This window comes from Lepisosteus oculatus, chromosome 2 (assembly GCF_040954835.1).
Source record: "Lepisosteus oculatus isolate fLepOcu1 chromosome 2, fLepOcu1.hap2, whole genome shotgun sequence".
In the NCBI taxonomy this organism is placed as follows: domain Eukaryota; kingdom Metazoa; phylum Chordata; class Actinopteri; order Semionotiformes; family Lepisosteidae; genus Lepisosteus; species Lepisosteus oculatus.
Window position 1 is genome coordinate 56,196,811 of NC_090697.1, and position 27,730 is coordinate 56,224,540.

Genomic DNA, 27,730 nt, shown 5'->3' on the forward strand with positions numbered 1-27,730 from the left:
GACAAATTGAAGGAACACTGTGTTTTGTTAGAGCTGTAATTTGAAAACCACAACAATATAATCAGTGCTTTACAAAACAAAGTCCAGTTTTCTGCTACTAGAGGCACAGGCCATTAATACAGTATAACAACATGACAAAAGAAACACACAGATGTCTATATTGAAGGAAGAGCACCAGCCCTTGATCCCAATTAAATGTGTAATTTTTAATTACAAAGCATTTCCCAATGACTTCAATTTCAGTGGGCTGTTTCGCTTCACGTTAGTACATGTAGAAAAGATTGCTTTCAAGCAAAATAAGGGCAGTGAAGAAAAATAAACAAGCCTGCTGAACATAATTTCCTCCTTATTGCTACTGCAAAGTTATGAAATAAAATCCATTATTTAATTACACTGGAGAAGGCAACAGGAAGAGAAGGGAGTGTTCCAGTCACAACCTCCCTGTAAAGATCAATTACATGACTTCCTTTGGAAGGAAAAAAAGAATCATGTATAAATAGACCTGAATATTCCGAGTGCTCAGTTAGCCAGTGAATTTTTGTTTTAAAGCCCATTGCTATTTTTCACTCATTCCTATTGTCCACTTTTTCTGTCATGTCTTACGCTATTATTTTTTAAGATCATTACACACAATTCTTAACAGTTTGGCTTAATTATTGTTGACCAGCACAGCTCCCTCTGAAATAGTCTTATTATAGGCTCCAGATACACTGGCCCACTATCTTAAGTCATGGAATACTCTTTAGTGACTCAACTAGTAATGGGCTGTAGCTGTCACTGAATCATGTGGGTGCTGTTATTAGCTGATCACTGGAGTTCTCCAAGCAGCAGCACACAATCGACAGAGCACTGCCAGGGGTAGGGTTGGGGTTAGTTAGGTAGGGTCCTCTAGACAGTGCAACAGTGAGTCTTTTTGGCCACCAAATGAACAGGGAAAAGGCTGACCTAACATTCAGTAGGGCATTCAAGCAAAAAAAATGACTGCTTATTCTGATGGTTTTTTTTTAATTGGCCACCTATTCCTATTCTATTCTGGTATTTTCACCAGAGATTTTCACCATTTTATATTACCATTGCCATTCTGATGCTTAATATAAGATCTAGCTTTGGAGGAGCGTATGCTTTAATCACAAGATGTTCGATTAAAACTCAGAGCAAACGATCTTTTAATAAAACAAACTTGTCTTCACAAATCCTTTCTATTTTCTTTTGAAATTCAATGTTGAAGCAACAATATATTTTTATACAGGTCGGGATACTTTCATAAGCGCAGTTTATATTGTTAAGAGTTCTACAACTTCCCATACTTGACGTTCCCATACTTCAAGGTTTTAAAACCTCAAAACAATTTTAAATACTAACAGGATGTGAAAATATAAGAGAATGTTCACAGAGCACTTTATCTGAATGACTATCAAAGTGAAAAATTAAAATAAAAAACATTTTATTGCACTTTGTTTTACAAATAAAGCAGCAGTGAAGCAGTACTAACATTTGAAAAGTATTTTTCCCAGAATATACACTATTTATTTTTCCATACTGTAGGTTTGTGTATGTAAATATGGTTGAGTGCTGCCAAGCTTTCAATATAGTAATACAGCTTAAGAAAAATTGTCAAAAGCTAAAATGAGATCTTCTGAGCTTTGCTAGTTTTATTCAGCCCTCAATGTCATATTGTCCTATGTCTGTCCCAACCATGTAAACACAATAAATGCTGTAATATTAAAATTTGATACAGAAATCTCTTCATAAAAGAAAAATACAACTTGAATGACATGCATTATTTTATTTCATTCTCTGCCCAAATAAAATAAACATTTTTGCTGCCCCAAAAAATCTGGATTATTTTTTGATAACATGTTGTGATCACCACCATTTACACTACTGCATATGAGAGCTCGCGTATCAATGACACTAAATATGATAAGTAGCAAGGAAGCACTAAAAAAGGCAATAAGAGAGCCAACACCTTTTGTACAGTTAGGCACCAGATATTTATTTAACAGATGAGTACCACAAGTGGATACACCCGTCACATTGACAAAGTGACTCATTTCTAAGAACATAAAGGATTACTTCAGTAGATGAACTGCAGTATTTGCCAACACTCAGTTAGAGAAGGAGAAGTATCTCCAGAAAAAAGTGCTAACACTTGAGCTATTCTTTATAGTGAACTATTATACATGAGTCTGCAATACCCTTTCAATGTCAATGCTTAGTTACAATAATTTCTGTGCACAAGATATACAAAAGTGGAACAGTACCAAGCTTCCTCACTTTAATGAAGTAAACTATTAAGTACAATATCTGTCCAGTGTCTATTACTAATGTATAGCTTAACATAATCCTTGTCGTCTATTTCAATTTAATTTCAAAGTTTCTTGGACACTGAGTCACGTGAGTCTCCCAGAGAAGAAGCCACTCGGGATATCTCTGGAACGAAAGCAGCAAAGATGCTACTTTCCAAGGCACAAACCAGAACAAACAAATGTGGTGGGTTTCATTGTTTGTGCTGTTTGTAGGGGGGGCAGCTTCAAGGAGCTCAGAGAAAAGCTGGAAACTGTCAAGAATTTAGGTCAATTCTCGTACACAGCATACTGTCTCTGCCCAACCAGGGATGGGAAATTAAGACTCAGTTAGGTTATGAGTGTAGGGCCAAGAGAAAGAACGTGTGGTTCCCCTAGAGCGATCCTTCTAGAGAGAAAACAAGGCTGAAACCAGCAACATCTATGAACCCAGAAAAAGAGCTGATGCCCAAGTACAGTACCAGTGGAGTATTTTGTTGGCAGGCAACAGTCCTGGGGAGCACCTGCAAACTAAGAGATGGTGTAAGATACAAGAAAAGAGCAAACGGTGAAAGAGAGTGCAAGAAAAGAGCTATGGTGGTGACCCCAAGGTTAGACAGAGGCAATAAAGAGGTGATTTCATTACATGGCCAGACCTCGGGTTAAGGGAGAGGGCAATACTGCTCAGAGAGATCGAAAAGTGGAAGAATCCCTAAGAGAGAAGGAAGAACTAATACAAGAATAAGGATCCTTAAGTGAAATGAAATATCTACTGTCAGCTAGGTGATACGAGGTGGTTTGCTTAAAGAAAGGCTGTCTGGGAGACAGCAACGCATTAGAGTTGACAAGTGATACTATGAGTTCCAAACTGGAAAGGATTAAAACACATGTGTGATTCCTTTAGATCAGCTAGTCCTCAAAAAGGAATAAGAGGCAGACCTGTGACCTCTGAGGAGGTTAGAAGAGAGCTGGCTAGAGGAAGTGTAACCGGTGGAGAGAAACAAAAGGTAAGGCATCCAGCTCTGGAGGTGAGTTAATAATGTACAGTATCTACATCACACTAAGGTGGGACAGTGAGGTTCGGTTGCACTGCCTCCTGGTGAACTATTGTGGTCCCCAGAGCTGTAGATACAAGTCTAATCTGCAGTCACATAAAACATCAAAGGAGATGCTACATGGGAATCCAATGACACCACTAAGATAGTAAGCTGTGATATAACCACTCAGTGACTAAAAAAGAGCAAAAACAATATAAAGTACATGTATAATGCTCAAATATGTTTCTTCAATTAAACTTATAAGACATGCTGTTATAAACTGCATACATTATAGGAGAGTGGGCAGTGAAATTGTTTAGGCAGTGAAATCCTGAAGATACTGTTAGTGTTCTTTGACTGGCAACACTTATTCACAACACAATTATAATGTAGTACTAGAAATAATAATCATCACGATCTTCGTACATTTCCTTTAATGCCAACAGAAGCACTAGGCATAAATTAAAATAAAAAAAACGTAAACTAGACTGCAAAAAGCATAAAAATGAGAAAGCAATAAAAATACAATTAAAAATTTTAATCATTCGACAAAATTAATTCAATAAAAAGTCTATTTGTTCTATGTGCTTGTAAATCTCTGATGAAAGGAAGTAAAGAATTGCACAGTCTCAGGGCAGTGCAATAAAAGTCCTTCTGTGTATCAACATTGGAATAAACAGCTAGCTTGCATTAGCTGATCTTTATGCATGTTCAGGCTGATACTGTATATGATAAGCATTTCAGTTAAATAATCAGGGGCCAGTTAATCAACACTTTAAGGAAATGTAAGAAAAAAAATATATGTTTCTATACCATACATGCAAACACTAGTGCCTGTTGAAACACTCTATTGCAAATAATAGCGTGTAGAAGTATTGTTTCACCCTAAGGTTTATCATGTTTTGCCAGGTGCGCGTACATACATATACATTCCAAATTAAGTCTCTTTGGAAAACATGTTCAGTATAAACATGAAATACAAACATCTCTTGAAACAGTTCTGTCCATCTTGTATGGTCTAAAAAATGACAATGCTTTTGCTGATCCTTGATTCCATCCATTTTGTCAAAGTTCAATTTCTTAAAGGTCTACTGTATTTTACCATTTGCTTTTCTGTGGTCCATGTATGTTATTTTTAACATTCAGGTCTGTCAATGCCTTCTAAAAGTATTCACACCCTTATGCAATTATCAGATTTGATTGATTTGAGCACTACAGTTATGACACTTTGGAGCAGAAAATAATATGTTATATACAAAAACTACTCCACACAAAGTAAAAACAAAGAAATGAACTGTTAATTAATATGAAAGAAAAATGGAAAAGTTGTGATTGAATAAGTATTCAAACCCTTTAAGTGTGGCGATCCTAGAGTAATTTAGGTGCACACAATTACGTAAAAGAGCCGCACAATATTTGTAAAAAGGATATACTGTAAGATTGTCTCTGTAAGGTTTCTCAGAGAGGTTTTGAATTTCAATCAAACATTAAACCATGAAGACCTAGGCTCTCAAAACATCTCAGGGATAGAACTGTATAAAGGTACGGATCAAGTCTAAAATATTTCAAACACCTTTAACATCTCTTTGACTATGGCAAAGTCAATCATTAAGAAGTGGGAGAAAATGTCCATGGGTGAACCATATCCCAGTCACTCCATCAAGGAGGCTTCTATTAATTGAAAAAAAAAACATCTTTAATCTAGAATGGTGTTTGCATCATTGCACCTTAGTAATACTGCAAACATGTGGCAAAGGGTTTTGTGGTCAGACTAGACAAAACTGGAACTTTTTGGTCAAGGTGCAAAGTGTTACAACGGATGCAAAGTCAATATTGTTCATCAGTCCAGAAACTGGCAAAAATTCACTTTTAAGAGGACAATGATAAAAAGCACAAAGCACAAACTGGAGGGTAAGAGTGTAAGAAAGTGAGTGTCCTTGACTTGACTTGGCCCAGTCAAAGTCCAGACTTGTATTCATTTGGGGATCAGTGAAAATGAAAACCCCCAAGCAAACTGAGAGAGCCTGAGCAAATTGCACCAGGTCAGCGTGTGAGGTTGGTGTAATAGCTGCCAAAGGTGCTTTTCTCACAGGTCTAAATGCATATGCAATCAACATAAAATTAATGTAAATTTCTGTGAAATAAATAATATCAGGGGAAATATTCTGAGATGAACACCAACTATTATTTTTTAGCAACTCAAATTATAACACAATTTAGAACATTATTTCCATCAAATACAAAATTTGAAGCATGATTTGATTGCAAAATGCCCTCCCTTAATTGTTTTAGGATGTAGTTCTAAAGTATTATAACAAAAGTAAAAATACAACAGATGTCTGATACACAGAAATCATCAAGTCACAAACCTGTTGTAGGTCACTAATTAATTAATAAAAAAGACTGCAGCGATTGAGCATATACAGAGCATACAGTATACTGATATTTATGTTTCTATAATATATAATTCTATAATTAATTGAGTAAATTATTTATCACTGGGATTATTAAATTCTGATTAAAATCAAGAGAAGATGAAAATATAATGAAACACAACTTCCACCTATCGATATTGTTTAAAACATAAGTTGTGTATTTTATGAACTAGAGTTTCTTCAAGATCATTAAGAAAATATTAGAAAAAATCAAATACATTTTCAATACAGAAATGTGCAGATTTACTTCACTGCAAATATGACAACTATAGATGATGGGCTGTGTTGAAGGTGATCAGCCTGAAGACGTAATTACACTGGGCTTTATATTAAACAAACTTCCTGACAAAGTAAGCTAGAAACATTCAAGGAACAGGTAAAGGTTTATTCCATACTGAAATAAAAATAAACCTTTACCTGTTCCTTTGCAGCCTATGCATGCTGATGCAGCTACCTTCTTGAACTTAGACACATAAAATAGAACAGAATAGAAGTTATCTTACACAGAACAAAGGAGTTTTTCCGTAACTTCTCTACAGGTTTAGAAGTTCAGATTAAAAGCATATTATGTTATTGTCTCTCAAGTGATCTTGTTTTTACTTTTCCAAAAAAGCTTTTGCAGTTTTACAATGTTTTTCTTTTCCTTTTAAATGGATCAAAAAGTGCAACTTTTCTTGGTTGAATTAAATAACTGACGTATTGGTTTTGTAAATCAGAAATTAAAGAATGATCCATGATCACCTGACCTGCATCACAATATAAGCAATACATATTCTGAATATTAAGCTTAATTAAGTATTGAAAACACAGAATTTATAATAAAAAAAAAATAAAAACCCATGTTAAGTGAAAGCTGATGTTGGGTATTAAATTTTATTATAAGGTATTTGTCTAACAATGCAGGAATGAAATGTACCTAAAATGGAAATTATCAGGAACAATTGCATTCCAATCACAATGTGTTTAGTGCTAAAAGTGCCAGTTGAGGCAGACTTTGCTCCATTTAAGAGATTGTCAGCTTGTAAACACATCTTTAACTGAGCAAAAACATTTTCTTAAAATACTTTTGAAAACATAACATGTTTTTGTGTTTATCTTTTTTAGGAATGTTTGGCAAAGAGCATTATCAATGTTTTTAAAAACACAGAGACCCTGAGCTCTATCCTGTTGTGTAAAGTCGGCAAGTGCCTTCTCGTTTGTTTCAATATCATTCTAAAATTAGAGAACTAATAGCATGGTAGAAGAACAATATTATTGTACCCTTGGAATGCCAGAACATGGTGGCATTCCAGCAGGGCTTCACTATGATTCTTAATAGGGGTAATGTTGCAAAATCCAACAACCAAAAATATGACACCCTAGAGAATGAAAACACCCACTAGTTTCTCCAGTCATTCATAAAGACCCACTTTAAGTTCAAATGCAAAATGATGCTAATAAATGATGAGTGCTAGACAAAAAAAAAATAGTTTAATATTCTTTCTTCGAGAATGAGTTCAAAAGACATTCATTCATCCATTTATCCATTTTCAAACTGGATCATGCAATTCAGGGTGACTGGGGGGGGGGGTGTGTGGGTGGCCAGAGCCCACCCCTGCAAACAACAACCGCCACCCTGGATGGGGAGCCGGTCCATCACAGGGCACAAACATGCACACACTCACACCAGGGCCCAAATTCCCAGAAGCCAATTAACCTTCCAGTATGTTTACAGACTGTGGGACCAAACCAGAGCAACCAGAGGAAACCTATGCCAAAAGGGGAGAACGTACAAACTCCATGTAGGCAGCACCACAGGAACTGAACCCAGGGCCTCAGTTCTGAGAAGCAGCGATGCTTACAACTGTGCCTCATGCCTTGTTTTGATTAATGTGATCATGCTTTAATGATACCCAACCTTGCCTTCCATTTGCCCCTATAAGATACTTAATTACTTTTCTAAAGGATTCACCCATTTTTAACTAGCAGGGAAATGCGATTCTGCCCATGAGAACACACTAAAAATGAAAAAACTCAGTTGTCTAAAAGGACCTTGAAACAAACACCCTGTGCAGACAGACAGTGATGGCATAGGATCAGCATAATTAGGGAGCAAGAAATCTAATGACACAGCCAGAGAAGTGTTGTCACATGCAACATGTTTCCATCTATGGTCATTCTGGCATCTAAAAGATATGCCTGTTTTTCAAGAAAGCTTCAGGATCTGTCCTGACCTGTCCACCTTATGACCATGACGTCTACACATAATTACTTGTGGACAATTATGAAGCATGTTCTGTTCTTATATCCTCAGGTGTTTCAGCACCACTGAAATTATTTCACCAGCAGGTGAGTGAAAAGAAATGCAGGATCCTCCTTCTAAAATACAGTATAGAGGTATAAATACAGTATAAATACATTATTGAGACACCCAAGATTTTTGGCACTTTTTGAAAGACACTGGTTAGGATGTTTTCCCAAATGGTAACAAGAAATGGAAAATTAACGTATTGAATTGAGCACTACTTGTTTAATCTCTTCCCCTGTAATTAAAATGATTCAATATTTTTATATGACTTGGCTTGTCCTCTTCATGAAGTTAAATATGACACCCTTTGGTTTTAAATTAGTTTGAAATTACTCTACTTTAAATGTAAGATGTAAGCTACACTAATGTGTGAAAAGTCCTGTATTGAGTTGTTTCTACAGACTCACAAACCTGTTAGATATACTGTACAGTATATGCTAGCACCGGACTCTAGTGTGGGAGAGCTCTACAATCCAGGAGTCATTAGTCTGAATCTGTGGCATGTCACTATCTGACAGTGACCCCAACTGTCAGGGCTTAGTATTGGGAAAATTTGGTCAGGTCTCTGTTGGCTTTCACTGAAATGGCAAATCCTGTAATGTCCTTGGGGTCTGCAGGTTTGCAGTGACTTGAGGAAGGGACAAATTCGTCCTCCAGTAGGCACTAATCCTACTGTTTGGCATGGTGTTTGCCCTTCCTCACTCAACCTGTACAGTACAGGAGATGCTATTACCAGCCAAGACATCAAGACACAACTCACATTGTTCAATTGACTAGATGTACAACAAAAATACAAAAACGTTTCAAAATATATATGAACATAATTTACTAAGTACTGTGGCTGTTATGGGGTAGTCGACTTTTTGGTACTGAAAGACAAGAGCCTCTTTGATTAACTTTTTGTGTAAACACAGTTCTCTCAACTTACTGTAGTTCAGCACGCCCCATAACCACCTTGGTGAAATTGGCTAAATATAGAAAGATCTTAAATCATAGGTCTTTCATGAATTTATTAAAGTGACTGATTAAATAGCCTCATAGGGAATAACTTGTCAGAATGTGCAGATACAGAGAGAAATGTGTATTTAAACATCTTTATCCATTTATATGTCACTTTAAATTATTGTCTGTTTAATTTTACAACAGGTATTTAAAGAGGTCGATTGGTATGACTGGGTTACAATGTACCGCCAGTAAACTTAAATTTAGCTCCGTCTGAAAGCATCTGAAAGGTTACATAATGCTCTGACATACACTATATATTAAATGTGATCTTTGAAGGGTATTTCCAGATGTTTCTTATCAGCTCAGTTTGTTTAACACTGGGTATCAACCTTCACTAGACAAGAACATGTTTGCACATCCTACAGGTAATGGCATCCAGATGAAATGTTCTATGTGCAGATCACTTGACATTATGCAGAATAACACAGGACCGCTTCAGGATTGAAGGGAATTCTTTACTAAAGCTGACAGTATGATGAAAGCCATAATCAAGCAGTAAGAACATAATTGTGCAAATCTGTGAATCTGAAAAGCAAGGTGCAAAACTATTGCAGTGATATATATATATCACATAAACAGCATAGCTGTGCCATTATGTAGTGTATTATAATGTTGTAATAATTATTCTGATTTAAGTTGTGCAGCTGAATATGAAAGAGAAATTTCTGTTCTTTAGATCCCTATGAAATCATATTTTATGTCTCAAAAAAGCACTGATTATTAAAAAAAACAAGAAATAAAAATGAAACAGACAAACCAAATTCTCATTTCTAGCCACCAAATACAGTACGTGTGATAAACACAATAGATAATGTTTCTACTAGAAGGCTGTATTAGAAGGCTCAGTAAGTTGCTTTAGGAGCTATCACCAGAATGAGCAGGAAATAACAATTTAGCAATTCTCACACATATAAAGCTGTACTACGTTGGAAATGATCCTGTACGGATACATATCTGGATTGCAAATAAATAACACACAATGCATGCTCTGGTGGCATATTTGCTGGTAAAGGAGGGGGGTTTGCTTTATAAAAGAAAAGAAAAAGAAGTTGGTTTAGACATTTAAGACTTTTATTTAGTAGATGTGGTATAATAGATTATTTGAAACACATTATTTGAAAAAAGGTACAGTATATATAAAGCACCACCACATACCTTTTCCCAATACTTTGCTTGTTACTAAAAAAGAAAAATCAAAACATACTGTAAAATGCCTCATGCAATCGAACAGCAACAAGAATTTATTTGATTAAAGACATTTCACTTTAAGACAACTGTCACTATTAATATTCTCCAGGGAATTTAAAAAAAGATGGCTTTTAAAGCAAAGCAGAAAGATTAAAAACAATTATAAACAGAATAATCGATTCAACTTCACTGCAGAAGTTTCATTTCTCTATGTAATTTATTGCCAAACTTGATATATTTTATTGGAATACCTGCAATGGTTCTGGTAAGTCATTTTTTGGGGGCTCAACAACTATGAAGAAGAAATGAAGAGTAATGTGCAAAAAATATATTTTTTCATGTCATTGTCAATCAGCTAACAAAATCAGAAATAACAGCACAAATATATTATGTTCCATACATGCCTTGGACTCCAGGAGCATTACTCCCGGTGGAGGCTCGTATAATACAGAATGAAAATTAAAAAGCTGAAAAAAGTGAATCTATGTGGCCCATCACACTCCATTGGTTTTTCACAGGTAATTGATTCAAGAACTGACAAGCTGTACCTTGAGGGCTTTGGTGAACAATGACGTGCAAGATGACTGGGATTTTGTGATGGCAGTTTAACCACCACTTTCTATATAGAGAAATGCCTCCAAACTTCAGTTGGAAAATTATCTCCACCATTTATGCCCACAGTTCCTTGTCTCCGTACCAAGTAAGAAGCAGACGGGGTTAACTTTGCCAATTCCTTTCGCTATTTTGAAGGCCTTGCCAAGCTGAGTGACCACAGTCGAAAATGAATAGCCTCTTACAACGAAAAAACTGTAAAGGAGATGGTCTTTCCATATTGCATATTTATCCTGATTGCAAATAAATAAATCTTAAAATTAAACATACCTGGAGCATCACTGGCAGTAATAACGACCACCCAGCTTGTAGCTAGAGGATGAAAGTACAAGGCTAGGTGCAGAGGCCAAAAAAACAACCAAACATCAAATATATATATATGATACTGTATATATATACACATAAAATTAGTGTACATGAAGTTAGAGCTCAGAATACTTCTGTTATTCTGTTATGACCTAGACTTTGGTTTGGTGTGACTTATATAAGTCTTGTGTTGAACAAAAACTGGCAATTCTAATTTAGAATTTAATCTGTATTAAACCAAGAACAAAACCCACTCTACAACTGCAAACTAGAAACCTAGCACTTAAACTACAAAGAAACAAAATGCAAAAACAATTCAACCAAAAACAAAATGCCAGCATCGATACTTGTCTGTATACTATATTTACTGGTGTGTTTTACTGTACTCTTGAGATTAGTTCTGGAGCACCTCGCCTAGACACGACAAACTAAAATACAGAAGCAGAGTGCTGCATTGCATTTACAAGACACAACAGGGAAGCCTTAACAGCATGATTCAGCATCCTACAATCAGAAGTAAATGGTCCAACATATAAGGTTGTTTCCGTTTAACTTAAACCTTAACAGTCAACAGGTCAACGAGTCAGATTACTTTGCGGCTTCAACAATTTACCTACTCTTGATGAGGGATTGAAGACAAAAGAGGAAAACGTGAACCATTTTGTTCCCACATAACATTTACTAAGTGATAATGGGCCTTATATATGTCTTTGTAAAAAAAGAATGTAATGTGGACTATCATCCTCCAGTTGTTGTTCATAACATATGGTATATATATATAATGTATTAATTAATCTAATAATGCTTTTAAACCAAAAACAGAGTAATATAAAATGTAACAAAAGCACAAAAAAGGATACCATAACTAAATACAGTAGATCTACAGAGTGAATATTTTACCCCAACACCATAAATACTGTATATTACTTAGGCACAGAGAAACCAGGGAGCTTTTTTGCCTACTGCTTTAATTTATAGTCATACACCACCTTTAAAGAATTCTATGAGAGACTGCAATGAGTCGCAGAAAACAGCACTCGTGGGCTTGATAAAAACATTGGCTTAAGAAAGAACCTTAGAATAACTGCTTACTAGAGTATCTCGGCCAACTTTTGCACCTGGTGTTAACAGAACAGCCAAGTGAACTCTGATTCACTTGTACTGTGTCAGCCCCGTGTGATGTCTTTTTACAGTAATGTTTGGGTTTCTAAGTGGAGCAGACATCTACAAGTAGGCCACACTAACAGTCAATCAAACTACTGGAAATGTAAAGACCTCAATTAAAATCACAGGATTTCTAGTTCATTTTCCAATCACCTTAATACTCTCTGTTGCAGATATTTCTTTCACCTGTTTAGTAATTTTAGAATGCTGACTGCTGAACAAGCTGAAAAAGTTTAACTTTCTTTTACAGGCTATTCAAAGATAATTTCAGTAATGGCTACATATGCACTCACTGCAAATACAGTGGGTACATATTAAGTATTTCATAAGTAAATATGAAAATATCTCAAATATCTCAAAATTTCCTAAAAAGATCTGAAAACAAGCACATGGTACCCTGTATTTAAGGGCATTATCAGGGCATTAATACTTTTATATTGTTGATATTTCAAAGGAAAAAAAGTAGTATTTTATATATTGGATCTTTTTTATTTAATTATATTATAATTATACAAGAAATTAACTATACACATAATAATACATACACAAATTATTAATATTATGAATTATTAATTATACAAGAAACCAAAACATTATTTTGGTTTCTAGTGGAACATAAAAGTTACATCAATGCACGTGTGAAATGTTCATGACTGAAATAGAGAACAAAAATACAAGGGGCTAAAGTCTAAGTCTAAAAAATATGATTGACTAATAAAACATTTAAAGAATCATAAAAGAAAAAGACATGAGCAGTACAAATTTATTTAAAAATTTGTTTACAAATATATTTTTAAAATGTTTTCTATTAATTACATCCAGCTTGTCAGTTCTTTTCTGGAACAACATGAATTTCAAAATGACAAAGTTAAAAAACTTATAGCCTATAAAAAGTGATTCTTTAATAAGAGGAGGGGATCTATATAAAATATAAAACAGTTCACAGATTATCAGCCCTTTTATAATTTTGTCTAATGAGAACAGTACTAGCGGTTTCAGTTACAATATAGAACATCTCATCCAAATGTGTTGATGCCAATTCAGCAAATTTCAGCAGAAGCAAAATGCATTCTACTCTGATCTTGTGTTACAACAGTTATTATCAAAAAAGACTAAACCACATTGGTTCTTGCACTTTGGGTATACTAATTCCATGGTAACATAAAACTCTCAAGGAGTATTGGTAGAGGCTAGTTTCACTTACCAGAGAAAAACAGCACTGTGAGCTACAGTATGTCCCTGTGACCTCAGATCATGTGTATTACAGTATGTGTGGTGAGGAATCTGAGGTACACTGAAACTACAGGTACAACATAAAACTACAGTACGTTTCAAAGACCTGTCACTGTCACTGATGGAATGGCATTAGCGAACACTAGGTGTCAGTGTAATAATCCTATTGAAGTCTGTTTTTTTCAATCTGTGAAATTATTTTAATAACTATTTATTTGGGAGGCTTGTTCAAGTGAAATCATACTAGCAATCACAAAGCACAGCGATTAACAGGGATGCTGTGTATAATTACAAAATGAAAGATACTGTACATTTTAAGAAGTAAATTAAATCACGGAATAGTACTTCAGAGAGTGCTTATACCATTGCATTAGGTACTCCATTAGAGCAAACAAAGGTTCTACTAGTTTTATATTGGCAGACAGTACTCTTTTCATACTTAAATTTAAAATTAACCAAATGTTTAATTTAATACATGATACAGCTACAAATAAATACCTAATGATCACAAAAATAGTCATTATGACATAATATGCTGAAATATTACACAAATGGAAAAAGACTCTTAAAATATTATTCAATAATGTAACATGGAGTCTTCAGGTTCACATCAGAATTCTGGAAATTCACTTTAAAGAATTTCCAGTCACATACAGTATAAGGCACACATAGGAGACTCAGAGGAATTGACTTAATGAAGCTTTGGCAAGTTAAAATAGTCATTCGAGACTTCACATATGTCCTTGGACTTTACCACCGAATTCTTTCTGTTTATATTATTAGTTTTGTACTTCTGTGACTATACATTTATATAATAGCAGACTTTGTCGATATTTATACACACACACAACTGTACATAATTTACTTTAATTCTCTTGGACACATTTTCTATGCTCTCCATTTATTTTATGCAGGAGGAGCTACAAGTACAGAATATTATAATCATTGGTTCTGGCATTCAGTGATTATTTTACTAGATGTCTCCTAAACCAGATGGGTGACAAATGTGCTGTAAAAACATCATTGCCACCATACAATCATCGCCACGAATTGCAGAAATCCCATCAAAGCAACTTTTAATATCTTACCAAACTGCTGAGGAGTCCAAAATTTCAGATTTCCTTATAGAAAACCAAAAGTTGTTTGAATATGCTTTTGTGATAAGCCCACTGAGTCTGAGATACATTCCAAAGCGTGGGGCTGAATCACTGCTGACAGAGGTAATTATCAAAAAAGAGCCATGATGTAGTCAAGGCCAAAAAAGAGCGTTCTTGTTTATTCAAATACAGCTTGGTTTTGTTCTCTGAAGATGAAGTTAAGATTCAATGCAGTCTTTCACTATAGCTAAGTCAGATATATCAAGAATCATGACCAATTTTTAAAACTCTATTAATGGTGTCTGGTGCTGTTAGTACAATTGTCCAACATTTATCAATCAAATACAGTCACAGGCATTAACATTTTCTCCTCATCTTGAAAAATGTAATAAGCACAATAATTATAAAATATCCTAATTTATCAAGGTTATCTCTTCAAATGTTATTAAACAATAATTTATCCTAGCAAGTGGTAGTTAAGATGAACGGACATGCTCTTTGGAGTCACACCAATTGAAGTGAGACAAGGTAAAATAATATTTATGGTACATTTTTAGTGTAGTGGTTATAAATTCACTTAATTCACAACAAAACAGGGCTGTTTGTTGGTGACCTCAAAAAAAATGTCTTTCAATCAAAAATGGTAGATGAATATTCCCTGTTACATTCTGTAACCTTGTGTTCTCAATTACATCATAAGGAGTCCACTGAAATGTAAGTAGATCAAAACAAGGAGATAAAGTGGCAAACATGCCTTTCCATAAATCAAGACCTTAAAAAACCAGGTGAATTATACTAAAATGTAAGAAGCCATTGGAGTCTTCGTGTAATGTCTGGTGCATTCCCCCCCCAATTGCATTTCACAGTCATTTACCTAGCATTTGTAGAAATATACAGTAACCTGTATAACTGCCACTGACCTGAAACAATGTTAAGCTTCACTTCAATTAGAGCATGCAGAGCTATGACTATACTGTATGACTTCATACACACTAATGAATCATAGAATATTTCTTCAAAATCATATTGATTTCTAGACATCCAGCACTCTATGTCATTTAAGTATTAAAAAGAATCATTGTTTTTAAGGGCCACCGAACAACTTCCTGAGCTGGACATCAATTAAGAGGTTATCAAAATACTGCAAACTAATATAGTTTGTAATTGTATTAGAGGAAAGGAAGTGGAGGTACCATGGGGATCTAATGAATCGCAGGATGGAAACAATCTTTTGGCTAACCCAAACATTAGAACGTTGTGCTAAGTCACTGGGTGTATATACAGCTCAGCAAAGCGGAACACATGCTGTGTATACACGAACAGGACAGAGAATGTTCACAGACCATCTGGGAAAAATTTATTGTGTAATTCGGTCTATTACTACTGTGGTCTGGCCTAAGTGGCATGCACACAATTACAGTCCACTCGGCAAGACTACACCTGGCCATTGCTAAGAATAATAAACTTATGGAAAGGAAGCAGTGAATTCATTTTGGGTTATCACCACCATAAGCAGTTTCATGCTTTCTGTTTAGTCAGCGAGACTTTTCATACTAATACCAGGATATATTAAAAATTAGTGGGTGTAAAAAGTGTAAAAGCATTTTTGTTTCCACAATGCAACATTTAAAAAAAAATACTTTTCATTTTCAAACCAAATAGAAAATTATTTAAATAAGCATTTCATTTATTTTAAGTTAAAAACTATTTGGAGATTTTAAACATTAAACCATAGTGGAAGCCAATTTGTGTTACTTTTTATTACTTTATTACTGTATTAGTATTAGGATCCCAAGCTTAAATAATAATCCATCTCTAAATAAAGAAAAATGGCAAATCCAATTTAGAGTCCTTTTGAAGCCTGATTTAAGTAATATACATTATGCCAGTTAAAAGCAGACACTTGAGGAGTGAGTAAGTAATCATCTACAATACATGTGTACATAACAGAATTGGGGATTTAATGTATAAAGTAACAAAGCAGAGGTTTAATGTATCAGAATAGATTTTAGGGGAAAAAATAGCTACACCTGCCACAAATGTGTCAGGTTAACAAACATATTTTGTAATTCTAGAAGTTATGTGCCCTTGTACATTTTATATGAACTAATCCAGTTCTTTTCAAAATCCATCAAAGCCTTCAAAGAAATGGTTATTACCCTTGCCCCTCGCTCTGAGACACAGTTATTTTATTCCGTAACATGTAGTTGTTTTTAATAGCTTTACCTTGTACTTCCATGTACTGCACAAAAAACAAACAAACAAACAAACAAACAAACAAATATTTGTTGCAGGACAAAAAACGATTTTACATAACCTAGCTGTAGTAGTAAACTGTGTCATGTGTGATTAGCTAGAAAAGGAAACCGGTGCTTGAGATAAGTGCTGACAAAAATTGTCTCCCCAGTGAAGCAGCCCACTCAGTCAGCAGAGCTTAGTTGACTTTCTGTGAACCTCAGGCCCTCAAGGGTTACAATGCATTCTCACTTGCATGTGTGTCAGGACACTGGGGAAGATAGACACAGGACAACTTTTTCAGCTTTTCTTTTTTTATGAGGGGGGGGTGTGCTCCCTACACTTAAAACCAATCACAAAACCGTTACAGTTGGGTTGGTACCGTATAACAGAATCAGCCATTTAGATTCGCCGACTGTGTAATGTACTTTGTGTGATCACCAATTACCACCAATTGCAGTCTTTTCAATAATCTGTAAATCTGAATTTAATGTACGGATGTGTGGCAAAATAACCCGAGGCCAATTTGAGAAAAAGGTCACTATATTTGACAAGATCGTTCACAAACTCTCAGGAAACTGCTGTTTTTCTTTCCTGGACTATTAACCATAACTTAAAATAAACTGTAAAAATTGCCTTTTGGTTTTAGCGCTTCACAGTACATTGTTGTAGTACTAGCCCCAAGCCTTATTTCCCATGACAATGTATTTGTTTTAAGTGGGTATGACTTCCATCTCTGTTGATGTACTTCACGAGACTAGCAGTTTTCCCTCTCTTTTCTGTTCAATTTATCTTTGCTGACACAGTACCAGCTCATTCTTGTTTTTTTCACCTAAAAATAGAATCCCAAAATATTTTTTCTCCATGTGCACTTTAGTACAGAAGCATAAACCATTGCTAAACATGCCTTGTTTCCAGACTCCAGTGTTAACTAGCTAGTTGCCACAAACTACCAGAAGTCAAAATCAAATTTAAATTGTTTCATATTTTCCATCAGTAGTCAATGATACTAATATCTTTCTAAACTCTCCAATCATGTACATATTACTCTCTCATACATTTAAAATTGAATTAATCAACTCAATTCCCATCTCTTTCTATTATTTAGGAAGAAATAGATTTCTATTTCACCTGCTCCCCACCATGGTTGGCATGTCCTCCCTAATGGTCTCTACACTTCAGTAAAAAGGCATATCCCATTCAGAAAGTATAGACACTACACACACACATGAATATCAGCTAGCTACCGATTGCTGTGTTGATTTATTGCCAATATCTCCTAAATTTGTAAGGATCGCAAGGCTGAACTGCGATGTCACCGCAAACCAAAAAACCAAGGGACACCTTTTACATTACTCATCTACTTTTTAAAAATCATAGCATAGCCAAGGAGCATGGCATGCATGCTTGTACTGCAAACAAAGCCAGTAACAGAACCACTGTGAAAACCTAATGAAAAAATTACAATTTAAGCAGCAGCTTTGGATTTTTTTTGAAAGTCTGGTTCTACTGTAGAAAGTCTGGTTCTACAGTTGTTCTTTATTGTACCAGTCATAGGAAAGAAGGTTTTCATACTGAAAAATATTGCTTCGGCCCACCCCCAGGCTGGTGCTGGCATCAGTGCTGTGAAGTGAGCCAGGGATTTCTACTGCTGGCTGTAAGAGTCCTAGACTGCAAAATGACAAAGATAGGATACGGTCCAGTGATTTTGAGGGTGGGGCTCACTTCTCATTCCAGATTTTCATGGTACAGTATATCTTTGGGGAAAAACAGACTTCCAAATTCTTTGTTCCAATATCCATGACCAAAAGAAAAGTACACATTATCAGGAAAATCACATCTCAACTTGGTTTTTTTCTTTAAAATGGCTTGGTTTTATTCAAACCTCTCTGTATATTTGACAAGACCATTAAAGGTGGATTGCATCATCCTTTCATAGCAGTGACTTTGGTATTTTTCTTCTGTCTCAGTACTTTCTCAGTATCCAGTATTCATAAATAATTTGCAGTTAGTTTAAATATTTTTGGTACTGTATTTTTAAACAGCCAAAATGCAACAGCTTCTCTTTAGTGTGTTTTTGTAGTCAGACCTGATGTGGCACTAAAGTGTATCATTATATTTTACTACTGTTCCTCTGCAATGACCAGCTTGTAGTTAAGTTTCAATAATATTTGGCAGGCTTTATCTGCACTGCACTATCTGCTAAACTCAAAAAGGTATGATTTGTAATAAAATAATTAAACTGCTTCCGTAATAATAACCACACATTTGTACTGTAAACAAAACAAAGATAAAAGAAGTAATGATTTACAATTATCTAGGCATCTATCTGGAATGTAACTTTTAAATAACATATTGAAAAATTAGGTACATGGACAAGCTGAAGCTTCCTTTATTCCATGTCTTGTTTTACACATTCCTCTAGGTATTCATTAAGGAAGTTGTTGAAGAGTCCGTCCCATCTTGAACTACAGGGATGTGCTTTATGTAATCGACTCTAAAACTACTCTTAGGAAAATGTCTTATACAATTCTACCTTAAGACATTACACTGGCATCTCCTATAATATTCATCATTATAATCTTTACACTTTTATAGACTGACCCTCACTGTGTTGTAGAAGACTGCTTCATTCTTTTAAAATAAATTTAATGAACAGATCATTAACTGGGAAGACAATTCAATGATAAAATGATTTACTTTAGGTGCTGGTAATTTCAAGTTGCCACTGTCAATGACTGGACGTTTCAGCTCACTTTACTTCAAATCGTCAAATCTAAGGGTGTATTCAGTTGTATGATTATATCTTTCCTGCCCGATACTTGCACTAGTTTGTTATTATTGACTGTCTTGTTCTTTCATTTTTTTTCTTTTTTCATATCATCATGATCTGTTTTTCAGAAACATGTAGAAAATGGCATCATTAGTCTGGAGAAGACTGACATTCATGCCACTGTCTTGCTCTTGAAACTGATATCTTTTAATGGAGATCATAATCTATGAACACACACTGTCTGTGATGAGTAGTTTCATCCAAGGAGGAAGGAAGGCCCTAGCATTGCTGCTTCGCAAAACTAGGGCCCTGGGTTAAATACCAGAGCTGGGGTGCTATCTGTATGGAGTACAGATGTTCTCCCCATGTTTGTGTGGGTTTCCACAAGGTTCGCCTCATAGTCCAAAGACACACTGGCAAGTGTCAGTGTGTGCTTTTGTCTGTATGTATCCTGTGATGCACTGGTGTCTCATCCAGGATGTGCCCTACCTCACGCCAGTTGCTTGCCAGGATAGGCCCCAGGTCTCTCACAACCCTGAAGGGGTTAGAAAACGGATGGATGGATGCATCACATGATGCAAAATTGATAAAGAGATCATGTAAAATCACACACTGTCTAAAGTCCAAAGGCTAGAAGTCCAGATGGCAGAAGAAAAGGACATAAAACCAGCAATAAAGCTTCGAACTGGAAGGCAACAATTACTCTATGTGTGCTTGCAAAACGCTGAACACTTGCAGCTGTCACATCAGAGAACAAAATCAATTACACCTACGTACCAAAAGAAAAGGTCATGAACCATTTGATGGTAAGGCTAGATTCCAGATGCTATTATCCTCAAAAGAGCTAATATGCCAGGCACAGTAGCAATGACAGAAAGGGTATAACTTAGATGGGCTGGTCATTTGGGCCAAATGCATGATACAGAACACCCAAGATGGCATTTGACATTCAGCTGAAATTGGTAAATGCTATTGTGGGAGATACAAGGACTGCCTAAAGATAAGCTTTAAGCTAAGCTTAAAGCAATAACACATGGGAGGAAGATGTTCATGACTAGAAGTGGCAAAGGATGATCAAACTAGTCAGAAGAAAACCAAAAGGAAATTGACTAAAGAAAAATCCATAGCTTAAACCACCATACAATGTCCTGAATGCAGGAAAGCATTCCTTGCTGAAACCGGACTTCATAGTCACACAAGAAGCCACGGCTACAAGTACTGGAGATGAATCATAGACTGTTATTATTCACAATAACAGACATACAGCATCATCATCTTAAAATACTGCTGGACCAGGCCAGGCCTTAGTATAACTTCATACACACTATCTGAGAAAAACAAGTTTATTTTTTCTTCTGAAAGGGAGAGAGTGAGTAATCAGCAGGCTATAAACTGAACAGCATCCTCTTATTCCTTGAAAAAACACAAAACAGAAGATGAGCACGCTTTACCTCTCATACTATGTAAAACCAACATCACTATGGCTTTCATTAAACATTATGGGACACAACAAGTAGTTGTGCAAATGAATAACTACGACACTTATCTAATCGTCATCTCCCACACTGAAACCTTTTGCAGTACTATGTCAAAGACAATAATTCTAAATGGTTTAAGAAAAATAACATTTACGTAGCGGATTATAGTCTTATTGTGCTTATTATTGGGCATATTGTACAATATGCTGCTTCAGACCTACAGAACAGAGTAATATATCCTCTGGGAATGGTCTGCAAATTACTTTAGTCTGCCCAGACTTTTAAGATTGGCATGTTGACTCCACTATGGCTTATAATATTAGAATTTATAATAGGCAGTCTCCTTTTCACATACGACTGGAAGTCACTGCACAATAAATCTGTCTCAAACTGGCCCCTGCTGTCAGAATATATAGGAAGAGCAGATGACGGCTAACATAAGCACACTAAATGAACAAGACAAGAAACTTCACTTCCGGATATGAGGTAAGAAAAGGCAACTTTCCTGTCTTGGCATAGAAAGCTCTACTTAATGCCTGTAATATTGGGAAATGGACGAGGCTGTCAGCCTTAAAAACGCTTTTATGTCAATAGAGAGCAGGTTTTAGTGGACTAGAAAAAACGTTCACAAAGACCAGCTCAGGAACATTCATAACATGGTTAAAGAAATATGTAATGGCAATAATAACAATAATGTTATTATTTTGACAGAGACAATATTCAAATTGTGTCGACAGTACAGCCATTAAGAAAACCACTTTGTTTTATACACTCCTGAGAGTTACAGTGTTGAGCTTCTCTATAGAAGTTCTGTATTTTGTGCTTAATGCTTCTTAGCTTCTTCTGTTGTTCTGGAATACAAATGTATTGTAAACAAGAACATTTAGAACATGTATTTAAAAAAATACCATATATAACCATATACAGTATATACCATACATCAAACTATGCAGACATGTTCTCAAAGCTGATACACAGACTTTTTCAAGAAATATGGTAACCTTGAATTTAATAATTACTTTTTTATCATCCAAACAATCTAGATAGGTCTCCTCTTATTAGCAACCTTATGTTCTCATGTATATTTGTTCTAATTCTTAGAACTGATTAACGTTAACACCTAACTCTATTTAAGGGTGTATTCTGCTGTTTAGGTCAAACAAACATTTAATACAATATTGCTTATCTTAAACAATAACTGGAGCTTCCAGTTCAATGAAGATTAAATGAAAAAAAACAAAGAGTAAAGACATGGGTATACTGCATGGATGAGCTTCAGTTCAGGAGAAAGGACTATGCAGTTGTTAAATGTCTTGACAACTTTTTTAGTTAGGAAGCTACTTAAAAGATGAAGGAATCACCACTGTGATTCCTCTGTGGTTGGTTTACTTCTGTATACATGGATAATTTATAGCCTATGTATTTAGTGCTTTCAAACAAATAAGTGTACTATCCATATTTATAAATAGGGCAAAAAGGCCTCTATGATCCCTTCTTGTCTCAGCTCTGCAAACAGTATCCTAATCCTGTTTTAAGGCTCTCACAGAAGGGCGCAAATTCAGCAAGACTGAGGTTTCTCCTTGAAAAACTTTGGCATTCCAATAGGAAATGCTGATGGCTTATTTGGTTAGTGCAACTGTGTCAGTGTGATGATGTGATCTGGACTAACGTCTGACATCACCAAAGCTTATTTCAGCCGTGACCTAGGTATCTCAACTGAGGTTTAATCTGTAACACATTTGGCTTTAAAAAGGCACAGTGTGGGGTCTTCAACACATTGCCAATTTGAGAGCTGCCTCTGCTAAACTGCTGATCCTAACTTGAGGCATCATCTACTGAGATTACTTCATGGATCTCTTAGGGAATTAATTTGACAAAAGTCCGCAGCTTAATAACACTGATGTGGTTTGTTAAAGATAAAAAGGCACAATGAAAATAATACACCTGCTGTCCACAACTTCTATAGCTATTCTGTTCAGGGCACAGTTAAGGGTTTTATCAGTAAACGTAACCTTTTCTACACAGCAAAGAGAACATTTAAGTAATTTGTATTTCACGATTTCGTATGGGATCTTAGTAACAACACGCATACAAGGTCAGGCAATACAATGAAACTTTCAGACAGCCCACCAGCAGTCTTGTTAGCTGAAAATATAAAACTGATGAATAATGTGATAAAATGCCCCTAGGTACTTTGCAGAAAGAAAGGCATTCCTTATTTGCAGGTGACAAAAATTAACTTCATGACTTTAGGAAAATACAACAAAACAGCATGAGAGTGCAGATTTGTATAAGTAAAGCCTAGACTTCTCAAAATACTATTCCAATTAAAAAGTTCAACTATGCAAACTGAGGTTAAAGGTTATCAATAAAGGCTCATTATCTGTGACAACTGTATTCTCTGCTTAAACTAGGGATTCAAGTCTGTTCTGTGTGAAGCTTTATGAGAAATTCAAAAGGAGATTCACAAACTGTTCTTTCAAATAGCTGTTTTTAAGTATTTCATGTTTCAAAATAAATTATCTAATAAGCTTCTGCGCAAAATAAAATTAAAACATCACATTTATCAGTTTGTATTAGCACTGATTAACTCAAGAATCATCTAATCATATTTTAAAAACAATCTTTGTTAATTCTGGGAATATAGAAAATAGAACAACAATTGTACAATAACACAACAATTTAAACTGTTTGAAATAATAAACCCAGATGAAACAGATGGAAAAGAAAAAGAAACACTTGACAAACAAGATACAATTGAAGCTTTCATCTTTTGTAGCTTGTGGGTCCATGAAAAAGTACAGGAGAATTACACATAATTCTGGGCTTGTTAAAGAGAAAAGCACTCAGAATTAAGCAACACAGAACACAATATTCCTTGGCCCTTTGTCTTAGTATGGCCATTAAACACTGAAGAGTTCCATTCTACATATGTAAGAGGTCAAAACAATGAACTGGAAAAGACACTTTAACTTCCTTTACTTGTGAACTGGTAAAGAGTTGCCCTGTGCCATTAGGTGAAAGGTTAAACAAGCAAGGTCTGAATGGCTGAACTGCTGCTCTAACTCAGATAAGTCTGCTCTTGAGCAAAGTTTTAAAAGGTCAATCCTGGGTCAGGGCCACTGCCAAAGTATTGAGTTAAAGAACATGCAGTATATTAGCTGTTGAAGACTACCGCCTCATTTACTCTACAGTATCTCATCCATCAAAATGCAGATATTCCATTGCTATTCTTCAGCAGCACCCTTATGACAAACAAAACAAAAAAAGAGAAATATTGACTTCCCTGTTTTTTTACACTGTATTCCAAAATTACCTCTGATAATTGACAAAAAATGTCTGTGCCTTCAACTGTATTCACTTCCTTTTATAACACTCTCATGGCAACAAAATCAAAGAATGTTTTCTTTCTTATATCTTTCCAGGTTTTTAAGCATATGTTATAAAAATAATAAGGTAAAGTTTCCTTCATAACATGAATACTACCACAATGTTGTGTCTAGCCTATGAAGTGATATGTCTATTAAGAATTAAACATGTTCATTCCTGTACTTAATTAACAATATTCAAAATACATCTGATGGAGTGAATGCTTCGTGAGGAATTGTCCTTCAGGCAAACTTCCACCTCAAATTATATGTTGTTGTTTTCATTTTCTTGTGTTATTTCTTTTCCATTTGTTTTTGTTCTGTTTCCTGTATCTGATGTATTACTGTAAAAATGCACTCATGCTTGTTTTTGTTTAATGCAAGTTAATCAGCTCAGCAAAGTTTATCATGTGTTTTTTTTTACTTCCCAATTGCTGCATTTTTAAGCCAGGTTGAGAAGGACCTTTTGATTATTTTTGTTTATTGGTGATATCAGCATCACAGTCTCAAAGGTACTGTACAGTATATATAGATGTGGAGGTGGCTCACATGGTAGAATCTTGAAGTAGTTACAAAAGGGCATGGCGTTCAATAACAGAATTATATGCTAAATAGGAGTAACCAAACCTTTCTGTCCAAAGTAACAAAGAAGTCCAGTATGTGGATCAATCCTTTACTACTGTGAAGTAGTTTCAGGGCATATATTTTCCTCAGTATGACATGACTATGGAAAGAAGGCTGATGTAAGGAACCTCATAAGAGGCATGATCATTGATACATTATATCCGCCTCAGGTCCTGTGATGAAGGCAATAGCAGACCTGGCTAAGTTGTCAATCCAGAAAAAACCTGAGAGTGGAAAATAAAGCACCAACACAAAGTGTAATTTAAATAGTAAAAGGCTACTGAAATGCTATAAACTTTTCATACAGAGTTGCGTCCTTTGTTGTTGGCTGAGTAATTCCAAATCTCCACACATCTGTGAACATCTAGAGCAACTAATAATGTAACATCTTACACCTATAATCACTGTTGGAGGTAGACCATTAAAAAGACTCGTCTAATTTATTTACTAATTTATTACGGAATACATAGGGAACTAGACATACACATATATACATAAACACCTTAAAACTAAAAGGTGTATCCGTACTGGATTCAAGTTATTCGGCCAGATACTCTAAAGCCAAAAGATGTCCAATATTTATGCAAATCCGGTTCTGTGAAATCAGGCGATTCTGCATCAGTGAAAAAGTATGCAGAGTCATTTACAGGAATGCAATGTTAATTCGACAAGCAATAACAATTAGGAATGCAACCCACAGATTATTAAGAACACCCTGCACACATTCAGCTGGATAACGTTCAAAGCTTTACAAAATAAACAGTTTAAACATGTATATTGTTAAGAAACAGTGTTCGGTAAAAAAGGGAAAAGAAGCCGCGTTACCAAATTAATGAGCTGGGTGTGTACAATGTCTTCTACCAAGGCTGCTGTCTCATGAAGAGGCCGGCGGGCATCCCCGAGTGCAAACCTGAAACAGAGAATGTGTTTAACATCATGTGCTCCAAACAGTGCAGACTGATCAAGAGACAAATAACTAGTTGTGGGTAGAAAGTTTTGAACCAATAAAGATTTTTGCCTTGCCTAGAGTTGTTAGTAAAACTTTTACATGTGTACACTCTCGTGAAAAGGTTAGACAAACCAAGTAACAAAGCTCTTTGTAAGTAGTTTGTGTTTTTGATGTACTGTATATTTATATTGTCAAATTGAAGGTCTCTTCCTGCATGTGAAGACATCACCCAGATAGAGCTTTCTTCTAAGTGCTTTCATGGTCATCTTTCATACCTATTGAGCCAGCTCATGGTGACAATGAACTGCCTAAGATTAAGGCAACCTTTTTTTTGCACCCCATTGATACCCCAGATTGAAGGTCACCTAGTGTACCCAAAATTGTGATCTAATTGGCTGAAATTTAATCAAAACGCCTTTCAGGAGATAAAACACCATGTACAAAGAGACATATGAAATGGAAATAAATGATGTGATGGGAAGAAGCGATAATACCTGAGCAGAACTAAAAACAAATTTAGGTGGATATCTCATTCCTTGTAATTTTTTCACACTGTACTTCATGAAGTTCTACACTTATTTAAAATCATACTCTTTCATTTACTTGCTTTGACGGGGCTCACATTTAACTGTGGCTTACTCACCACTTTGCCTTATGACATTTTGAATGAAGTCCTGTCTGTCCCCGTTTGACTCTATGCTGAATAAATGACATATGAAAGGTTAATATCTTGACTACAGGTTCTGTTTCACTGATTCAACTCCAGACCTCGGGGGCTACCTGCGTGGAGTTTGTATGTTGTCCACATGTTCGCTTGAGTTTCCTCAGGATGTTCTGATTTCCTCTAGTCCAAAGACACACTAGTAGGTTAAATGGTTTCTGTGTGTGTGTGTCCCACTTTTTCACACCCGAACAAAAGGCTCCACAGCCGAAACTTTGTTTCTTTTCTTCGCTTTTCAGCATGGAATAAACCTTTACGCGTTCCTTTGTAACTTTATCACAAATGTTATTTTTGATATCCCTCTACCCGTTCACTGGGCAGCATACTGTAGTGGTTAGTCTCCGGACTCAGTGCTCTGGTACTTTGAGCAAGGTACCCTAATTTACGCTACTGCATGTGTAACTGTCTATCCATTTGTATGCAATTAGCTGAGATAAACTGGCATCCTATCTGGGGGGCAGTTATGTGCTGTCTGTTCTCTTTAACACCATGGAAACAAGGATAAGCTTTGGCACCATCAACCTTCATAGCTTAAATATGGAAATGAATGATGTACACAATCACTAGTCCAGGTGTCCATACTCTCCATGTTGGACTATGGCAATATGCCTTTTAGAATGGTCTCTTCTGATAAGATTGATCACTTCTGTCTCCTATTATACTATTCAGTGTGACCTTTATTCTTTGATTTATTATTTTTCTATGCATACAGTACTAGACCAGGGGTTTCTAATTCTGGTCTCTAAGGTCCAGAATCCTGCAAGTTTCCTGTTTCAGCTGAATGTTGAGAAGGGATCAATTTTTAAATATTTAACCAGATAAACTGTTCTCCCACATGAAGTGCTGTTTATTTAGTGCTCTTCCAAGAGAAACTTCCTTCTTTGGCCTCTGGTCACTAGGTGAAGCGAATCTCCGGAGGAAGCTAAAACTATC

The 27,730-nt window shown here is 35.6% G+C and overlaps 1 protein-coding gene across 12 annotated transcripts in view; it reads right to left on the bottom strand.

Annotated features, from left to right (window-relative positions):
• supt3h (SPT3 homolog, SAGA and STAGA complex component) overlaps positions 1 to 27,730 on the bottom strand; it is a 229,535-nt gene that overhangs the window by 89,839 nt on the left and 111,966 nt on the right. For 11 of the 12 annotated variants that reach the window (XR_001478287.2, XM_069179534.1, XM_069179564.1 and 8 more), the window contains one exon: positions 25,953 to 26,037. The exons of the other annotated variant lie outside the window; for it this stretch is intronic. Coding sequence is in view for 7 of the 11 variants with exons in the window: in XM_069179534.1 (XP_069035635.1) it covers positions 25,953 to 26,037 (85 nt within the window). In the remaining 4 variants the exon portion in view is untranslated. The remainder of the gene's footprint in view (positions 1 to 25,952; positions 26,038 to 27,730) is intronic. 12 annotated transcript variants of the gene reach the window in all.